At 43.3% G+C, this 16,843-nt stretch overlaps 1 protein-coding gene across 1 annotated transcript; it reads left to right on the top strand.

Annotated features, from left to right (window-relative positions):
- Positions 1 to 9,719: 9,719 nt before the first annotated feature.
- On the top strand, positions 9,720 to 13,150 carry c1ql2 (complement C1q like 2). The gene is made up of 2 exons (XM_021597681.3): positions 9,720 to 12,036; positions 12,561 to 13,150. The coding sequence occupies exons 1-2, from the start codon at positions 11,428 to 11,430 to the stop codon at positions 12,738 to 12,740; spliced, it is 789 nt and encodes a 262-aa protein (XP_021453356.1). The 5' UTR covers positions 9,720 to 11,427; the 3' UTR covers positions 12,741 to 13,150.
- The last annotated feature ends 3,693 nt before the right edge of the window (positions 13,151 to 16,843 follow it).

Raw genomic sequence — 16,843 nt, 5'->3', positions numbered from 1 at the left:
CTCTTACCCGTATACATGGATGAACGCTACACGGCACACTGGAACCGTTTAACTCTGTTTTGTTTGTAGCTACATCTTGTTTGGCCAGTGTTGTATCACTCCGGTTCACACTGACCATGGTGTGTGCAGAAAGGAGCCCATCACTTTTTCCAACTGATCTGTCGATAGCGCTTGCTAAATTCAGGGATTTATTATTGTTGAGAAAAGTATCCAAACCTTTGTAGTTCTTGATGGCTAACATTATATCTTTAAAAAAACAGCGAGGTAGAAAGGATTGTCAACACTGAACAGCTCACATTATAGACAGAAGCATGCTACATGGCAGACCCATCCATTATCTCAGCCAATCATACCTAGCGGGAAGGTTCCTAACTTTTTCCTTGGCTAATCCAAATATGCTTGTATTTTATTTGTTTTTATGGATGGAATGCAAGTTTCTTATTAAAAGGCACATGAATGTTCATATATTCCAGAAGGCATTTCTGCCAAAAAACGCATTTTGATAAAAGAATAAATGTTTATGTTCAAATGCCGCTCCTGTGAAGTAGTGACGTGCGACATACGCTTAGTTTCCTGAAACGAGTCACATATAAGTAAAAGGTCAGATGGCACTAAAGTCATAGCGGTGAGCAGGGATTCATCACCATTGGAGCGGACAATGTGAGTCAAATAAAAAATGGAATCAAATTTTATTTGTCACATGGTGCAGAATACAACAGGCATAGAACTTTACCGTGTAATGCTTACATACAAGCCCTTAACCAACAATGCAGTTTTAAGAAAATAGAGTTAAGAAAATATTTACTAAATAAACTAAAGTAAAAAAAAATGTAAAGTAACTCAATAAAATAACAATAACGAGGCTATATACAGGGTGTACCGGTACTGAGTCAACGTGTGGGGGTGCAGGTTAGTCAAGGTAATTTGTACATGTAGGTAGGGGTAAAGTGACTATGCATAGATAATAAATAGCGAGTAGCAGCAGTGTAAAAACACAGGGGGGGTGTCAATGCAAATAGTCCGGGTGGCCATTTTATTAATTGTTCATCAGTCTTCTGGCTTGGGGAAAGAAGCTGTTAATGAGCCTTTTCAACCTAGACTTGACACCCCGGAACTGCTTGTGGTGCGGTAGCAGAGAGAACAGTCTATGACAGGTGACTGGAGTCTTTGACAATATTTGGGGCCTTCCTCTGACACTGCCTAGTATATAGGTCCTGGATAGCAGGAAGCTTGGCCCCGGTGATGTACTGGGCCGTACGCACTACCCTCTATAGTCTCGGATGCTGAGCGAGTGGAGCGAGGAGTGGAGCGTGCCCATTTTGACTTGAGCATGGAGCGAGATTCCCAAAGGCTGGAGCGTCGGCCTTCTCGCACACTCCAATTTCACTCTAGTAGCGCTCCATTAAAGCTCACTTCACGAGCTCAGGGCATGCCTGGCCCAGCATGCATTTTAGTAGTCTACTTGTGTGCCCCTTGCTTTAGCTACTATCAAATTACTTTTATAAAGAAATTGATAAAACACGTGCTAAATCAAGGTGACTCACAAATATGAGGACGAAGAGAAAGATAGGGAGTACAGTAATGTAGTGCCCACAACTAAATAATCATTGTGGAATCTGAAAAGGCATGTATCCCAGAAGCATGACGGTGTACTTACTACGTGCACATGCTAAAAGAAAGGAATATGGTGGGTAGATAACTAAATGTGTCATTGTAGCAAAGTATTTATAAACAAAAAATTAGATATCTTAAACGTTTCGTTACTTTTTGTTCTATTATCTATACAATAAGCCATGATTGATTTTGGCCCAATTGGTCTGGCATATTCCCAAGTTCAAGGAGCTTTTCATTTTGATTTGGTTATTTTGTCTAAAAACCTTTAGGACTACCTATATATATATATATATATATATATATATATGTTGTTGTTTTTTAACTCTGCATCTCTGCCCAGCCTGGCAAGTGTGGCCAAAAGGGTGTTTAGCATCCCCAGTGGCTCTGCAAGTGTGGAGAGGGTATTCTTCGCTCTGGCCTGCTCTCCAGGCAACGTCGCATGAGCCTGAAACCACATACTGGCCAAACTCGTGTGTTTCAAAAAATAAATTCTAAAAATGAATTCAAGGGCACTACTAAGTAATTTTTTGTTTAATTTGTATTTAATTCTAAGTAAGTCACAGCCTACACTACCATTCAACAGTTTGGGGTCACTTAGAAATGTCCTTGTTTTTGAAAGAAAAGCAACTTTTTTTGTCCATTTAAAATAACATAAAATTGATCAGAAATGCAGTGTAGACATTGTTAATGTTGTAAATAACTATGGTAGCTGGAAACGGCAGATTTTTTATGGAATATCTACATAGGCATACAGAGGCCCATTATTAGCAACCATCACTGCTGTGTTCCAAAGGCACATTGTGTTAGCTAATCCAAGTTTATAATTTTAAAAGGCTAACTGATCATTAGAAAACCCTTTTGCAATTATGTTAGCACAGCTGAAAATGATTGTTCTGATTAAAGAAGCAATAAAACTTGCCTTCTTTAGACTAGTTGAGTATCTGGAGCATCAGCATTTGTCAAGCTCAAAATGACCAGAAACAAAGAACTTTCTTCTGAAACTTGAGTCTAGTCTTGTTCTGAGAAATTACAGCTATTCCATGCGAGAAATTGCCAAGAAACTGAAGATCTCGTACAGCGCTGTGTGAGGTAGAGGTAAAAAACAACAACACTCCTGCTGCTGTTCCCACATCCCATTAGCCTTGCTTCATAACCACAGTACAGAGAGAGAAAAGCAGGTTGTGCCAACTATGATGTAGACTGAAACCTTTCGAATGTGCATGTTGTCTCAAACAAGGCCATCTAAGGCATTACTCATGAAAAGCCTGATGGGCCTCGTAATATTAGAATGTGCCAAACAATCTCACACCCACAGGCACACTCTTATGACTTTGTATTACAGCACTGATAAAACTAGTGAAGAGCTCAGAGTTTGTTCAGAGACACTTTCTCCAAATCCAAGAGAAGGATGCTAATCACAAAGTATATTTACTTAATTACCGTTCCCAGGGGGTGTTGATCGGGGGGGGGGGGGGGGACACACGATGCCCTCCCCCCCCACCGCTTCCTGCTCCTTGCTGTGTTTGTGAGAAACTCATCAGTGAGGAACGAGGGGAATAAACACTGGTGCCTTGTTAGCCACTAGTTTAGCCTACTGAGACAGGGGTGTTCGAAGTTAAACCCCGGATCTAGGAGATAAGGATTAGCTGAGCCCAGCAACAGAAGGAACGCCGGTGCTCTGTGCCAGATTACAGTGGAGAGTGCCAGCCAGCCGCAGGGTGGTGCCACTTTGCAGCCCTCTCATGCATGGGCTTTCAGACTACAAATTGCATGTAGACCCACTTGTATTTAGTGGTATACTGTGCATTCGGGAAAGTAATCAGACCACTTCACTTTTTCCACATTTTGTTACACTACAGCCTTATTGTCACGATCGTCGTAATGATTAGACCAAGGCGCAGCGTGTGTAGAGTTCCACATATTTTTAATAAATCGAAACCCATCAAAACAAAAACAAAAACAAACAAGCACAAACTAAATGTGAAGCTACTGGTGTGCACAAAGGAAAACTAACTGTAGACAAGATCCCACGAACACAAAGGGGAAATGGCTGCCTAAATATGATCCCCAATCAGAGACAACGATAAACAGCTGTCTCTGATTGGGAACCATATCAGGCCAACATAAAAATACAAAAACCCTAGTTGACCCACCCAAGTCACTATCACGCCCCAACCAACACAGAATAAACAGCTTACTATGGTCAGGGCGTGACACTTATTCTGAAATGGGTTAAATATTTTCCCCCCCTCATCAATCTACACATAATACCCCATAATGAAAAAGCAAAAACAGGTTTTTAGACATTTTTGCAAATATATTAAAAATTAAAAACTGAAATATCACATTTACATAATTATTCAGACCCTTACTCAGTACTTGGGGAGTTTCTCCCATTCTTCTCTGCAAATCCTCTCAAGCTCTGTTAGGTTGAATGGGGAGCGTTGCTGCACAGCTATTTTCAGCTAAGATGTTAGATCGGGTTCACGTCCGGGCTCTGGCTGGGCCAATCAAGGACATTCAGAGACTTGTCCCGAAGCGACTCCTCCGTTGTCTTGGCTGTGTGCTTAGGGTTGTTGTCCTGTTGGAAGGTGAACCTTCACCCCAGTCTGAGGTCCGGAGTGCTCTGGAGCAGGTTTTCATCAAGGATCTCTCTGTACTTTGCTCCGTTCATCTTTCCCTCGAACCTGACTAGTCTCCCAGTCCCTGTCATGTGCCTTTTACTGAGGAGTGGCTTCCGTCTGGCTACTCTACCATAAAGGCCTGATTGGTGGAGTGCTGCAGAGATGGTTGTCCTTCTGGAAGGTTCTCCCATCTCTACAGAGAAACTCTGGAGCTCTGTCAGAGTGACCATCGGGTTTGTGGTCACCTCCCTGACCAAGGCTCTCCCGATTTCTCAGTTTGGTCAGGCGGCCAGCTCTAAGAAGAGACTTGGTGGTTCCAAACTTCTTCCATTTAAGAATGATTGAGGCCACTGTGTTCTTGGGGACCTTCAATGCTGCCTCAACACAATCCTCTCGGAGCTCTATGTACAATTGCTTCGACCTCAAGGGTTGGTTTCTAAAAACCTGTTTTCGCTTTGTCATTATAGGGTATTGTGTGTATATTGATGAGGATTTTAAAAAATATATATTATAGAATATGGCTGTGATCTAACAAAATGTGGAAATAGTCAATGGGTCTGAATACTTTCCGAATGCAATGTACCTTGCGATTTCCAGTGTAATGGCAGTGTAATGTTCTGTTATGATGCAATGCTCTTATGATGAGTAACAAAGCCTGACATCTAAAGACTTCTGTAAACTCCCCAAGCTAATTCCTGGGCTTTAGCTCAGCGGGTTATCACAGTCTTATGACAGTGTGATACGTTTAATAAGACTGACAAGAGACCCGAGTTGGACAACTAAAATTTGTCTCAAAGTAACCCCAAAGTTGACTTCTTTGACCTTTGACCAGTGTTCACAGAAAGTACTCTGTGTCAAAGTGAAATAGGCCTATTTTAGCTGGTTTATGCATAATCTAGGACTAAATGCTCAACATTACATGTAGCATCAACACAGGGCACTGCATTGCTTCAGCCTTGGCTTTATGGTAAAGATTAGGCTACTGTGCGCGTGAAGACACAATTTGTCATTGTGGATTCCAGGTATACACTGTAAAGGGGCTGCCGTGAATTTGACAGTAACTTACAGGCAGCTCATTGGCAAGTTAAATTCTAAACACATTACAGCATACAGTATTAATTCATATTTGGTGTTTTATATCACTTGCACTTCTAGAAGCTGTAAACAAAGACTTTCAAACTGGCAGCGACTACATGGCAAAACAGACAAAAAGGACATGGCATAATGCTCAACCATTTAAGGTTAAAGACTTGCTTTCACTACAATCTGTCCCCAACCTATACATTTTAAATTGAAAGGGCACTATGACCACATGCAGGTTAGCGTTTTTCATCATTAATCTTGTTCTGGAGGCAGCTCTGCAGTGGTCACTAGCTAGCACAGCCACAGAGTCATAAAATCGGATTTTAAACCTAACTCTGACCTTAACCACACTGCTAACCCTAATGCCTAACCCTAATCTCAAACTATGACCAAAACACTCGTTTTAGTTTTCATTAATTTTGACAATAATTTTGACTCTGCAACTGGTCTATCGAGTGGAAAATTGCTCAGTTCTGCCTACAGGACAAGACTCATGACAATAAATATCAACCTGCTAAACATGTAGGAGTTAAATTGGTACAGCATTCCCAGTCATGGGTGCAACAAAAATAGCCTCTTACAAAGCATACCTCAAAATATGTTAATGAGACAGAAACAACAATACCATGCACCCACTAGCGGTCAAAAGGTTTTTTGGCATTCCAAAGACACTGTACAATACTGTATTATGTGGGGTGGAATTACAATACCATTGGAAATACAGCAATTATTCCACCGACCACAACATTTTCCCACAATGCACCATAATTTTCAGTATGATGCAGTTAATAATCTACCATGCACCCAGAGCTGATTACCACGCACCCAACCTGATTACCACGCACCCAACCTGATTACCACTCACCCAACCTGATTACCATGCACCCGACCTGATTACCACGCACCCAGACCTGATTACCACGCACCCGACCTGATTACCACGCACCCAACCTGATTACCACGCACCCAACCTGATTACCACGCACCCAGAGCTGACTACCACGCACCCAGAGCTACCACGCACCCAACCTGATTACCACGCACCCAGAGCTGACTACCATGCACCCAGAGCTACCACACACCCAGAGCTGATTACCACACACACAACCTGATTACCACACACCCAGAGCTGATTACCACGCACCCAGAGCTGATTACCACTCACCCAACCTGATTACCACGCACCCAGAGCTGACTACCACGCACCCAGAGCTGACTACCACGCACCCAGAGCTGATTACCACGTACCCAACCTGATTACCACGTACCCAACCTGATTACCACTCACCCAACCTGATTACCACTCACCCAGAGCTGATTACCACACACCCAACCTGATTACCATGCACCCAACCTGATTACCACTCACCCAGAGCTGATTACCACTCACCCAGAGCTGATTACCACGCACCCAACCTGATTACCACGCACCCAACCTGATTACCACGCACTCAGAGCTGATTACCACGCACCCAGAGCTGATTACCACGCACCCAACCTGATTACCACACACCCAACCTGATTACCACTCACCCAACCTGATTACCACTCACCCAGAGCTGATTACCACACACCCAACCTGATTACCATGCACCCAACCTGATTACCACTCACCCAGAGCTGATTACCACGCACCCAGCCTGATTACCACGCACCCAACCTGATTACCACGCACCCAACCTGATTACCACGCACTCAGAGCTGATTACCACGCACCCAGAGCTGATTACCACGTACCCAACCTGATTACCACTCACCCAACCTGATTACCACTCACCCAGAGCTGATTACCACGCACCCAACCTGATTACCATGCACCCAACCTGACTACCACTCACCCAGAGCTGATTACCACGCACCCAACTTGATTACCACTCACCAAACCTGATTACCACTCACCCAGAGCTGCTTACCACGCACCCAACCTGATTACCACGCACCCAACCAGATTACCACGCACCCAACCTGATTACCACGCACCCAACCTGATTACCACGCACCCAGAGCTGACTACCACGCACCCAGAGCTACCACGCACCCAACCTGATTACCACGCACCCAGAGCTGACTACCATGCACCCAGAGCTACCACACACCCAGAGCTGATTACCACACACACAACCTGATTACCACACACACAACCTGATTACCACACACACAGAGCTGATTACCACGCACCCAGAGCTGATTACCACTCACCCAACCTGATTACCACGCACCCAGAGCTGATTACCACGCACCCAGAGCTGATTACCACGTACCCAACCTGATTACCACGTACCCAACCTGATTACCACTCACCCAACCTGATTACCACTCCCCCAGAGCTGATTACCACACACCCAACCTGATTACCATGCACCCAACCTGATTACCACTCACCCAGAGCTGATTACCACGCACCCAACCTGATTACCACGCACCCAACCTGATTACCACGCACCCAACCTGATTACCACGCACTCAGAGCTGATTACCACGCACCCAACCTGATTACCACACACCCAACCTGATTACCACTCACCCAACCTGATTACCACACACCCAACCTGATTACCATGCACCCAACCTGATTACCACTCACCCAACCTGATTACCACTCACCCAGAGCTGATTACCACTCACCCAACCTGATTACCACTCACCAAACCTGATTACCACTCACCCAGAGCTGCTTACCACGCACCCAACCTGATTACCACGCACCCAACCTGATTACCACGCACCCAACCTGATTACCACGCACCCAACCTGATTACCATGCACCCAGAGCCGATTATGAAGGTGCTGGAGAAACATGAAAAAGTCTGCACACGTGCAGTCAGATGCAAATGTATTTTGGTCAGTCAACATTCATCAGAGCATGTCTTCACATACCAGTATGGTGCAGTAAAACGTTACAAATGATTTAATGATTACATTTTTTTGTGTTTTTGATGTTACCCAAAATGACAGTTTCAATGAGTTTTCCGTTACAGTGTATGGCTTTTGGTATTATCACAGATGTAGATTATTTTCTCCAATATTCTTTGTTTCTTCTTTGGAATGGATACCTTCCTCACCTTGATGCATTGAATATAAAGGGGGAATTGGGATCTTTAACTAAATAATGCCATTTCCCAGGACACATTTATAACAAAAACGTGCACTCGCAGTGCCTTCAGAAAGTATTCACAACCCTTGACTCTTTCCACATTTTGTTAAACTAAAATAATAAGTTGCATGGACTCACTATGTGTGCAATAATTGGTTTTAACATGATTTTTAAATGACTACCCCATCTCTGTACCTCACACAATCATCTGTAAGGTGTTACGCCTGCTCCTGCTCCTGCTCCCCCTCTCTGGTGCTCGAGGGCACCAGGCGGCCCATCAATACGCACACCTGTCACCATCGTTAAGCGCATCAGTACTTCATTGGACTCACCTGGACTCCTTCACTTATTGATTGCCTCCCCTATATATGTCTATTGTTCAATTTAAGCCCCGTGTCAGCATTCATGTCGTTTTGCTCCCCCTGTCCTTGTTTTGTTTCATGTCGGTTATTTATTAAATATTCACTCCCTGTACTTGCTTCAAGACTCCCAGCATCTGTCCTCACATAAGGTCCCTCAGTTGAGCAGTGAATTTCAAGCACGGATTCAACCACAAAGACCAGGGAGGTTTTCAAATGGTTCACAAAGAAAAGCAACAATTGGTAGATGGGTGAAAATAAAAAAAGCTGACATTGCATATAATTTTGAGCATGGTGAAGTTATTCATTACACTTTGTTTGGTGTATCAATACACCCAGTCACTACAAAGATAAATGCACCCTTCCTAACTCAGTTGCCGGAGAGGAAGGAAACCGAGTTTAATAGGAGATAACTGAGGATGGTTCAACATTGTAGTTACTTTACAATACTTACATAAATGACAGATTGAAAAGAAGGAAGCCTGTACAGCATAAAAATATATTCAAAATCATGCATCCTGTTTGCAATAAGGCTCTAAAGTAAAACTACAAAAAATATGGCAAAGAAATGTACTTTATTTCCTAAATACAGAGCGTTATGTTTGGGGCAAATCCAGTACAACACATCACGGATTACCACTCTTCATATTTTCAAACATGGTGGTGGCTGCATCATGTTATACGTATGCTTGTCATCAGCAAGGACTAGGGGTTAATTATGATAAAAATAAATGGAATAGAGCTAAGCACAGGCAAAACCCTAGAGGAACTTGGTTCAGTCTACTTTCCAACAGACACTGGGAGACAAATTCTTGACATGAAAATGGCTGTCTAGCAATGAACAACCAACTTGACAGAAGGTTAAGAATTATTTTGAGAAAATATTGTACAATCCAGGTGTGGAAAGCTCTTAGAGACTTCCAATAAAGACTCACAGCTGTAAATCAAATCAAATGTATTTGTCACATACACATGGTTAGCAGATGTTAATGCGAGTGTAGCGAAATGCTTGTGCTTCTAGTTCCGACAATGCAGTAATAACCAACAAGTAATCTAGCTAACAATTCCAAAACTACTACCTTATAGACACAAGTGTAAGGGGATAAAGAATATGTACATAAAGATATATGAATGAGTGATGGTACAGAGCGGCATAGGCAGTATATACATATGAGTGCAGTATGTACATATGAGATGAGTATGTAAACAAAGTGGCATAGTTAAAGTGGCTAGTGATACATGTATTACATAAAGATGCAGTAGATGATATAGAGTACAGTATATACATATACATATGAGATGAATAATGTAGGGTATGTAAACATTATATTAGGTAGCATTGTTTAAAGTGGCTAGTGATATATTTTACATCATTTCCCATCCATTCCCATTATTAAGTGGCTGGAGTTGAGTCAGTGTGTTGGCAGCAGCCACTCAATGTTAGTGGTGGCTGTTTAACAGTCTGATGGCCTTGAGATAGAAGCTGTTTTTCAGTCTCTCGGTCCCAGCTTTGATGCACCTGTACTGACCTCGCCTTCTGGATGATAGCGGGGTGAACAGGCAGTGGCTCGGGTGGTTGTTGTCCTTGATGATCTTTATGGCCTTCCTGTGACATCGGGTGGTGTAGGTGTCCTGGAGGGCAGGTAGTTTGCCCCCGGTGATGCGTTGTGCAGACATCACTACCCTCTGGAGAGCCTTACGGTTGTGGGCGGAGCAGTTGCCGTACCAGGCGGTGATACAGCCCGACAGGATGCTCTCGATTGGTGCTACCAAATGTGATTCTAACATATTAGTGTTTTAATTTCCATTATTTTTTTAAATGTTAAAAGGTTTCTTTCACTTTGACATTAGAATATTTTGTGTAGATCATTGACAAAAAAGCACAATTAAATCAATTTTAATCCCACTTTGTAACACAACAACATGTGGAAAAAGTCAAAAGAGTTGTGAATACTTTCTGAAAGCACTGTAGATGTGTCTTCTCTCAAATAATCAGAAATAAAGGGGAGAGAATTCACTGTCAACATTTCAATAATGGGGTTTAAGTGTTAGTGAGGCTTTTAAAACAATTCCATATGTCATCTTAGAACCCCCCCTACCCCTCCCCCATTATACTTTTAAGAATTAGAGACGCTTTCTGATCTAATATTCTCCTGGTAGGTGCAGAGGATGTATAATTCAATAATTCATACATATAGATGGCATGATTATTATTGCAGTCTTAATCTAAATGGCAACAAGCTTTGCCCTCAACTTCTGTTACGTCAGCGCCGCTCTACTCCCCTCTGTTGTTGCAGACGGGCAGAAATCGCTCGAAGCTTTTTCTATTCAGCTCCGAAATCCAGCGAGTGTCCAGCCATGCCAAAACGAATACTTCCCCTGTCAACTCTGTGAAGCGTAGTGATACTGGCATAGCGTTAAGCGCCCCAAGGTGAACTAAGCTTAAGGTTACAACACATTTGTTGTTTTCATATTTTTTTTAATATTCCTTGAATAGAGTGATTCGTTTTTGGAGCACTTGCTTTTTCTGCATTGAATTTGAGCGCAATCACAACCTTTCACCATTACTTCCCAAAGCAAAACAGACTTTTTAGCGCTTGCTTCTCGGACTCTCCAGAGGAAGCGTGTTGTTGCTGCTGTGGTTGGCATCGTCATGGTGTTAGCACTTATCATAGCGATACCGCTGCTGGTCCAAGCATCCAAGACGGACGCACACTACGAGATGATGGGCACCTGTAGGATGATATGTGATCCATACAACCCCAAACCCAGCGCCAATGCTCTGGAAGTCATGCAGGACCTGAGCGCCATCCCATCCCCGGCGTTCTCGCATGGGACTAAAGGCGATCCAGGTCGTCCGGGGAAACCAGGACCGAGAGGTCCGCCAGGCGAACCGGGTCCACCCGGTCCAAGAGGACCGCCGGGGGACAGGGGGAACTCGGGGAAACCGGGTTATCCCGGCCTTACCACGGGGGAGACGGCTAAAGGGACCGTGAGTAGCGCTAGGACCGAGAATGGCGAGGACCGAGACTCCGCAATTGGCGGCACAAAAATCGCATTTTACGTGGGTCTGAAAAACCCCCACGAGGGATACGAGGTGCTAAGGTTCGACGACGTGGTGACAAACCTGGGGAACCATTACGACCCGTCTACCGGCAAGTTCACGTGTGAAGTGTCCGGGATCTACTACTTTACATACCATGTGTTAATGCGTGGAGGCGACGGGACCAGTATGTGGGCAGATTTGTGTAAAAACGGTCAGGTAGGCTATACCTTATATTACGCAATTATATTTCCTCTTATGCAAAGTCAACATGATATGCTATACACTTATGTAATTGAAGGAGAGCGGCCGCATTCACTGTGCATTGATCCAGATTGATATTGGAGAGTTTTTACGCGCAGAAAGCGCTTGTCTCTCTAAAACGGCATCTACTCCGTGCACTTAATCTCACTCAGTGAGTTCAGTCAGTGAATGAAGAGGCTTGGGCCACTTCATTCACCAGCAAGGACAAACGAATCGCTTGGTGTTTTTTACAAGACCATTGTCGTCTACTGTAGCGGTTAGCCCTACCCTGGTCAAACCATCTGGAGCCGTTTGAGCTGTCTAGCCTATGCACATTGCCAACATAAACAAACAAGACGTCCTTTATTAGTTTGGTAGGTTCAAAGTGGAGAATCTATAATGTTTCAACATTGGGTCAAGGGTGGACACGAGTTACTCAATAGCCTAATAATTAATGTTGCAAAGTCCTTCACTACTCTAATAATGTATCTTATCCGCAGGTCCGCGCCAGTGCAATAGCCCAAGACGCAGACCAGAACTATGACTACGCCAGCAACAGTGTAGTGCTTCATCTAGACTCCGGGGACGAGATCTACATCAAGTTGGACGGAGGCAAGGCGCATGGGGGAAACAACAACAAGTACAGCACGTTTTCCGGTTTCATTTTGTATCCGGACTAAATCTAGACATACAGGGATGTGAACTCTACTATAATTATTAGACTCTATCATACCTAGAGCAAGTTGCCCGTTGTCCGGGCGCCCCTGTAAGCGGTTGTGCGTCATTTGTTTGTATATTTGTGGGGTTTGGGGAGCCAAGACATGCCATTCGCCCGTATACAGAAGACATTTCCGTGTGATGTGGTGTATTTTGCTTGAAAATCTGTCTGTTTCCACTCAAGATATATAGCATATTAAAATATATACGTATAAAAAATAAGCAACAAAGATGGAAGTAAGGAGTCAGACGTCATATTCATTGTTCCACCAAGGTCCGTATGTTACAAAAATGTTTTATGTCATATAATAGCTTATTCCAGTACACTACGTCCATTGAATATAAGTATTTCAATAAATTATGTTTTCTATTATGTCAGTTTATTTGTGGAATTTGTTGTCATGTTTAAGATCACATTCATCCTTCAAATAGATTGTAGATTATAGATATCATTTTAACCATAAATTAACCACCGTGTGGCCTAATACATGTTTTTAATGGAGTGTTAGCTAAGAATGCCATTGCGCTGCGTTTTTGTCTGACTCTGTCTGGAGCTGTCATCCACTCCACATTATAACTACAAATAGGCTGTCCCTAGGCGGGGGAATCTGTATTCTTGTCTCACGCCTCCAGTCTCCATCCAGGGGTGTCACTGCCGGTGTCACTGTCAGTGTTTGTGGTGGGGACGGTTGGAGATGGATGTCCTACGGGGCACAGACTAAGGCCTGCATGGCTTAATTTACCTCGACACTGATCTATTCACGCCCAATTAATATTGGAGGGACGTGGGTCTTAGCACCTCATGTTCTACGAAGATGTCTGGGACAACAGTTTAGCAATCATACTCCACTATGGTACCCGTCCATATACTGAACAGATAGCACAACAGACCTGATGGTTTATGATAATTCGCCTGCATGCTAATCCCGTATTAAGATCTTTAAAGCATGCCCCCTCACAACCACTGGGTAAACATGTGTTATTCATCAAGCACATGTTTTTATTTTCTGCTTGCACTTGGCTTTGAATGGAGGCAGCTCTGCAGGGTGGTCGAAAGGTGGCACAGCCACAAAGTCATACATCTCATGTTAAATCTAACCCTAACCTTAACCCTAACGTTAATCAGACTCCTAACCCTAATGCCTGAACCTAATGCCTAACCCCAACCTTAAATTAAGACCAAAAAGCACAATTTTGTTTTCATGAATTTTTACGATAAAGCCATCTTTGACTTTGCAGCTGTACCATCTAGCAGAAATCGTTCACTCCTTCCTCAAGGGCAAGATTCATGGCAATTAACGTCAACCTGCATGTTTTTCACGTGTCTTGGTAGAAGGCTGATTAGCTGATTAAGATCCACAGGTTAACAGTGGTTCATGTTAACATTTCGTTAATGATGCCATTCTTCTTCCTCGAAATAATGCACAAGCATTTAAATAGCATTTTATACAGATTTCCGAAGTCAAGCTGTTGGTTGCATTTGCTAAAGTTGCTGCGCTGCAGAGGGCTTAAGCACCGTGGACAGCAACCGCAGCCGGACAAGTGGTTTCAGCACCATGGACAGCGCAGGTTAGGCAAAGACAGACGGTGAATCCCAAACCACCCTCTCGCCCCTACCAACTCGCTCGGAGGGTCCTCCTTTGTCACTGTTGCTGATGAAACTCCGAGGGTGACTTCCAGAGAGTGGCGATGGGATCAATGAACCCATGAACTTCGGGACACACTCGCCGGGGCAGCAGGTAGCCTGGCTGGTAGGAGCGTTGGGCCAATAACCGAAAGGTTGCTGGATCGAATCTCCGAGTTGACAATGTAAAAATATGTTGTACTTCCCCCGAGAAAGACAGTTAACCAGCTATTCCCCGGGCGCCGGAGACGTGAATGGCGAATAAGGCAGCTCTGCAACTGACTAGGTTTTGACTTGAATGATACAATTCACTTTGTTCCACTTTTAAATAATAAAAGGAGCATGATATTCAAATGAACAACCCTCCTATTGATTTTACCCCCCCTATCATTTTACAAAATATAAACCTTATATTTATAAACAATATAAACAAAATATTTTTAAGTGGGAGGCATTTAATCTGTTACATGTGCCAAGTCTCGAAATCAGACTTAAACAAATGCACGTGTAATTAGCCACGCCTCTCCATGATTTTGTATGAGTTTGTCCAAACTCCAAACATATCACAGTGGGTGTCGGGATAGCACTTCGCTCTGAAACCTGCATCCTTCCTGGCTCCGTCGAAGTGGCTATCTGAGGGTCTAATTAGCTCCAACAGCTTCAATAATTTTCACTCCCTGAGGTTTGGGACACTTTTTCAAATGCTGGAGGCGCGTGAGAAAGCACAAATGGCGGGGCGTGGCGAAGGGGGGATTTTGGATTCAACAGAAACATTTCCCCCTATGCCAATAGGGGGCGCGCAATGTGGGCTTTAGTGATGCACGGGGTGACTCATAAAGGCGTCTGCATGCTATGGAGCCAGATAGCTGCCAAAAGTTTGAAATTATGTACATAAATAACTATTGATTTAGAACCACAGAGAGTTACAGGAGCTGCCCCCACTATTCCAGCACCATTTCAACATCATCAAACCACCTATGCTTAGTCTAATACAGTGACTAAAATATAGGTTATCATTGGACAGGAAAGTGCACAATGCTCGCTCACCAGTAAAAATGCATAGTTTTATTAGACACGTTTAAAAGATTGACATTTAGGCCTTCAATGGCCTTCTTCAGAATCCTGAAGAAGACCATTGAAGGCCTGAATGTCAATATTTTAAGCTTCTCTAATAAAACTACACATTTTTACTGGTGAGCGAGCATTGTGCACTTTCCTGTCCAATGATGTCTACACATGCTTAGGTTGCACCTCTACTTACATTGCTTGAGCACCTTCTACTTCTTCCCAACTAAAATATTTTTAAAATGATTTAATCCAATCAAGGTAAGCTAAATATGATGTGGCTGTCCATGGTTCTGATTTCTGTGCTTGCATTCATGCAAGTAGAAAAAACATGTTGACTCACCCTACTTGATAAGAAAGCCAATGCCATCATCCTCTTTCATGTTGACTAAACAGTATATCACTCTGTCGTACAGTACACACTTTTCTTTTTTGATGTCCTGGGCTACCTGGCTAAAGTGCTTGCTCACTAGCTTCCTAACTTCCTTTCTATGGGAAACATTAGCTAGTTAACATTAGCCTTCTATATCTAGCTACATACTGAACTTCCATATTCTCAGGCCAGGGGCACAATGTAGGAATTTATGGTTGGATCAGAATCAATTACAATTATTGGCCAGTACAGTGAAGTAAAACCACAAGTCCAAATCCCTATCTCAATCCATGGCTTATTTAGGAAAGTGGCAATTTTAGGAAACCTGACAACAACACAACAAGATCCAACATTTGAAGTTGTGTCTGTCAATGACATATTGCTCTCATTCAATGAAGTTTGAGAGAAACCAAATCCAAACGGGCTTCCCTTGACCCTTTTTTTGGTGCGCACGGACCATTCGCAGTTGAGCTCGCTCAATTTAGCTCAATGCTGATGAGCTTTTATTTTATACAAAAAAATCAAGGGTGGCCAAGTGCTCGCTGGCTTCCTTCCCTTGCATTCATTGCTACAGGTGGCAAGTCATACTCTTGACCAGATAGACGACTTACACATACAGAGACAAGGGGGTGATGTTTCGCTCACTCGGATGGCTTTCTCTGGGGAGATACATTCAACCTCTTGCTAATTGAAGGAACATTCTGAAACACAGAGAGACGTAAGATACATTCAATTACATATTTTTTATTTTTTTCTTGGTAATTTTGGTTTCTCTTGACAGCCATGAAAACATGCCCCTACTTTTAGCCCGCAGTCCCCGCGGATATAACCATGGGGTGGGCGCGTTTAGGGTCATGAAATATTTATATCTAGGCTGATATAGGCTCTGTTGAGGTTTCTTTCATTATTTTTAGGCTATCTGGCATTAGTGCGTAAACCTAATCTCTAGGGCCTAACTTTACGGGCGCCAAATATCCTACACGCCATTTGCCAAATGTTTTTGG

Source organism: Oncorhynchus mykiss, chromosome 3, assembly GCF_057628025.1.
Source record: "Oncorhynchus mykiss isolate SJ-2025 chromosome 3, ASM5762802v1, whole genome shotgun sequence".
NCBI lineage: Eukaryota > Metazoa > Chordata > Actinopteri > Salmoniformes > Salmonidae > Oncorhynchus > Oncorhynchus mykiss.
This window is presented reverse-complemented; position numbering and strand designations above follow the sequence as displayed.

Excerpts from the sequence above, each read along its gene's own strand:
- c1ql2 (XM_021597681.3), top strand. The coding sequence starts at position 11,428 with ATGGTGTTAGCACTTATCATAGCGATACCGCTGCTGGTCCAAGCATCC. Across the intron at positions 12,037-12,560 it reads ATTTGTGTAAAAACGGTCAG|GTCCGCGCCAGTGCAATAGC; the intron begins GTAGGCTATACC and ends TCTTATCCGCAG.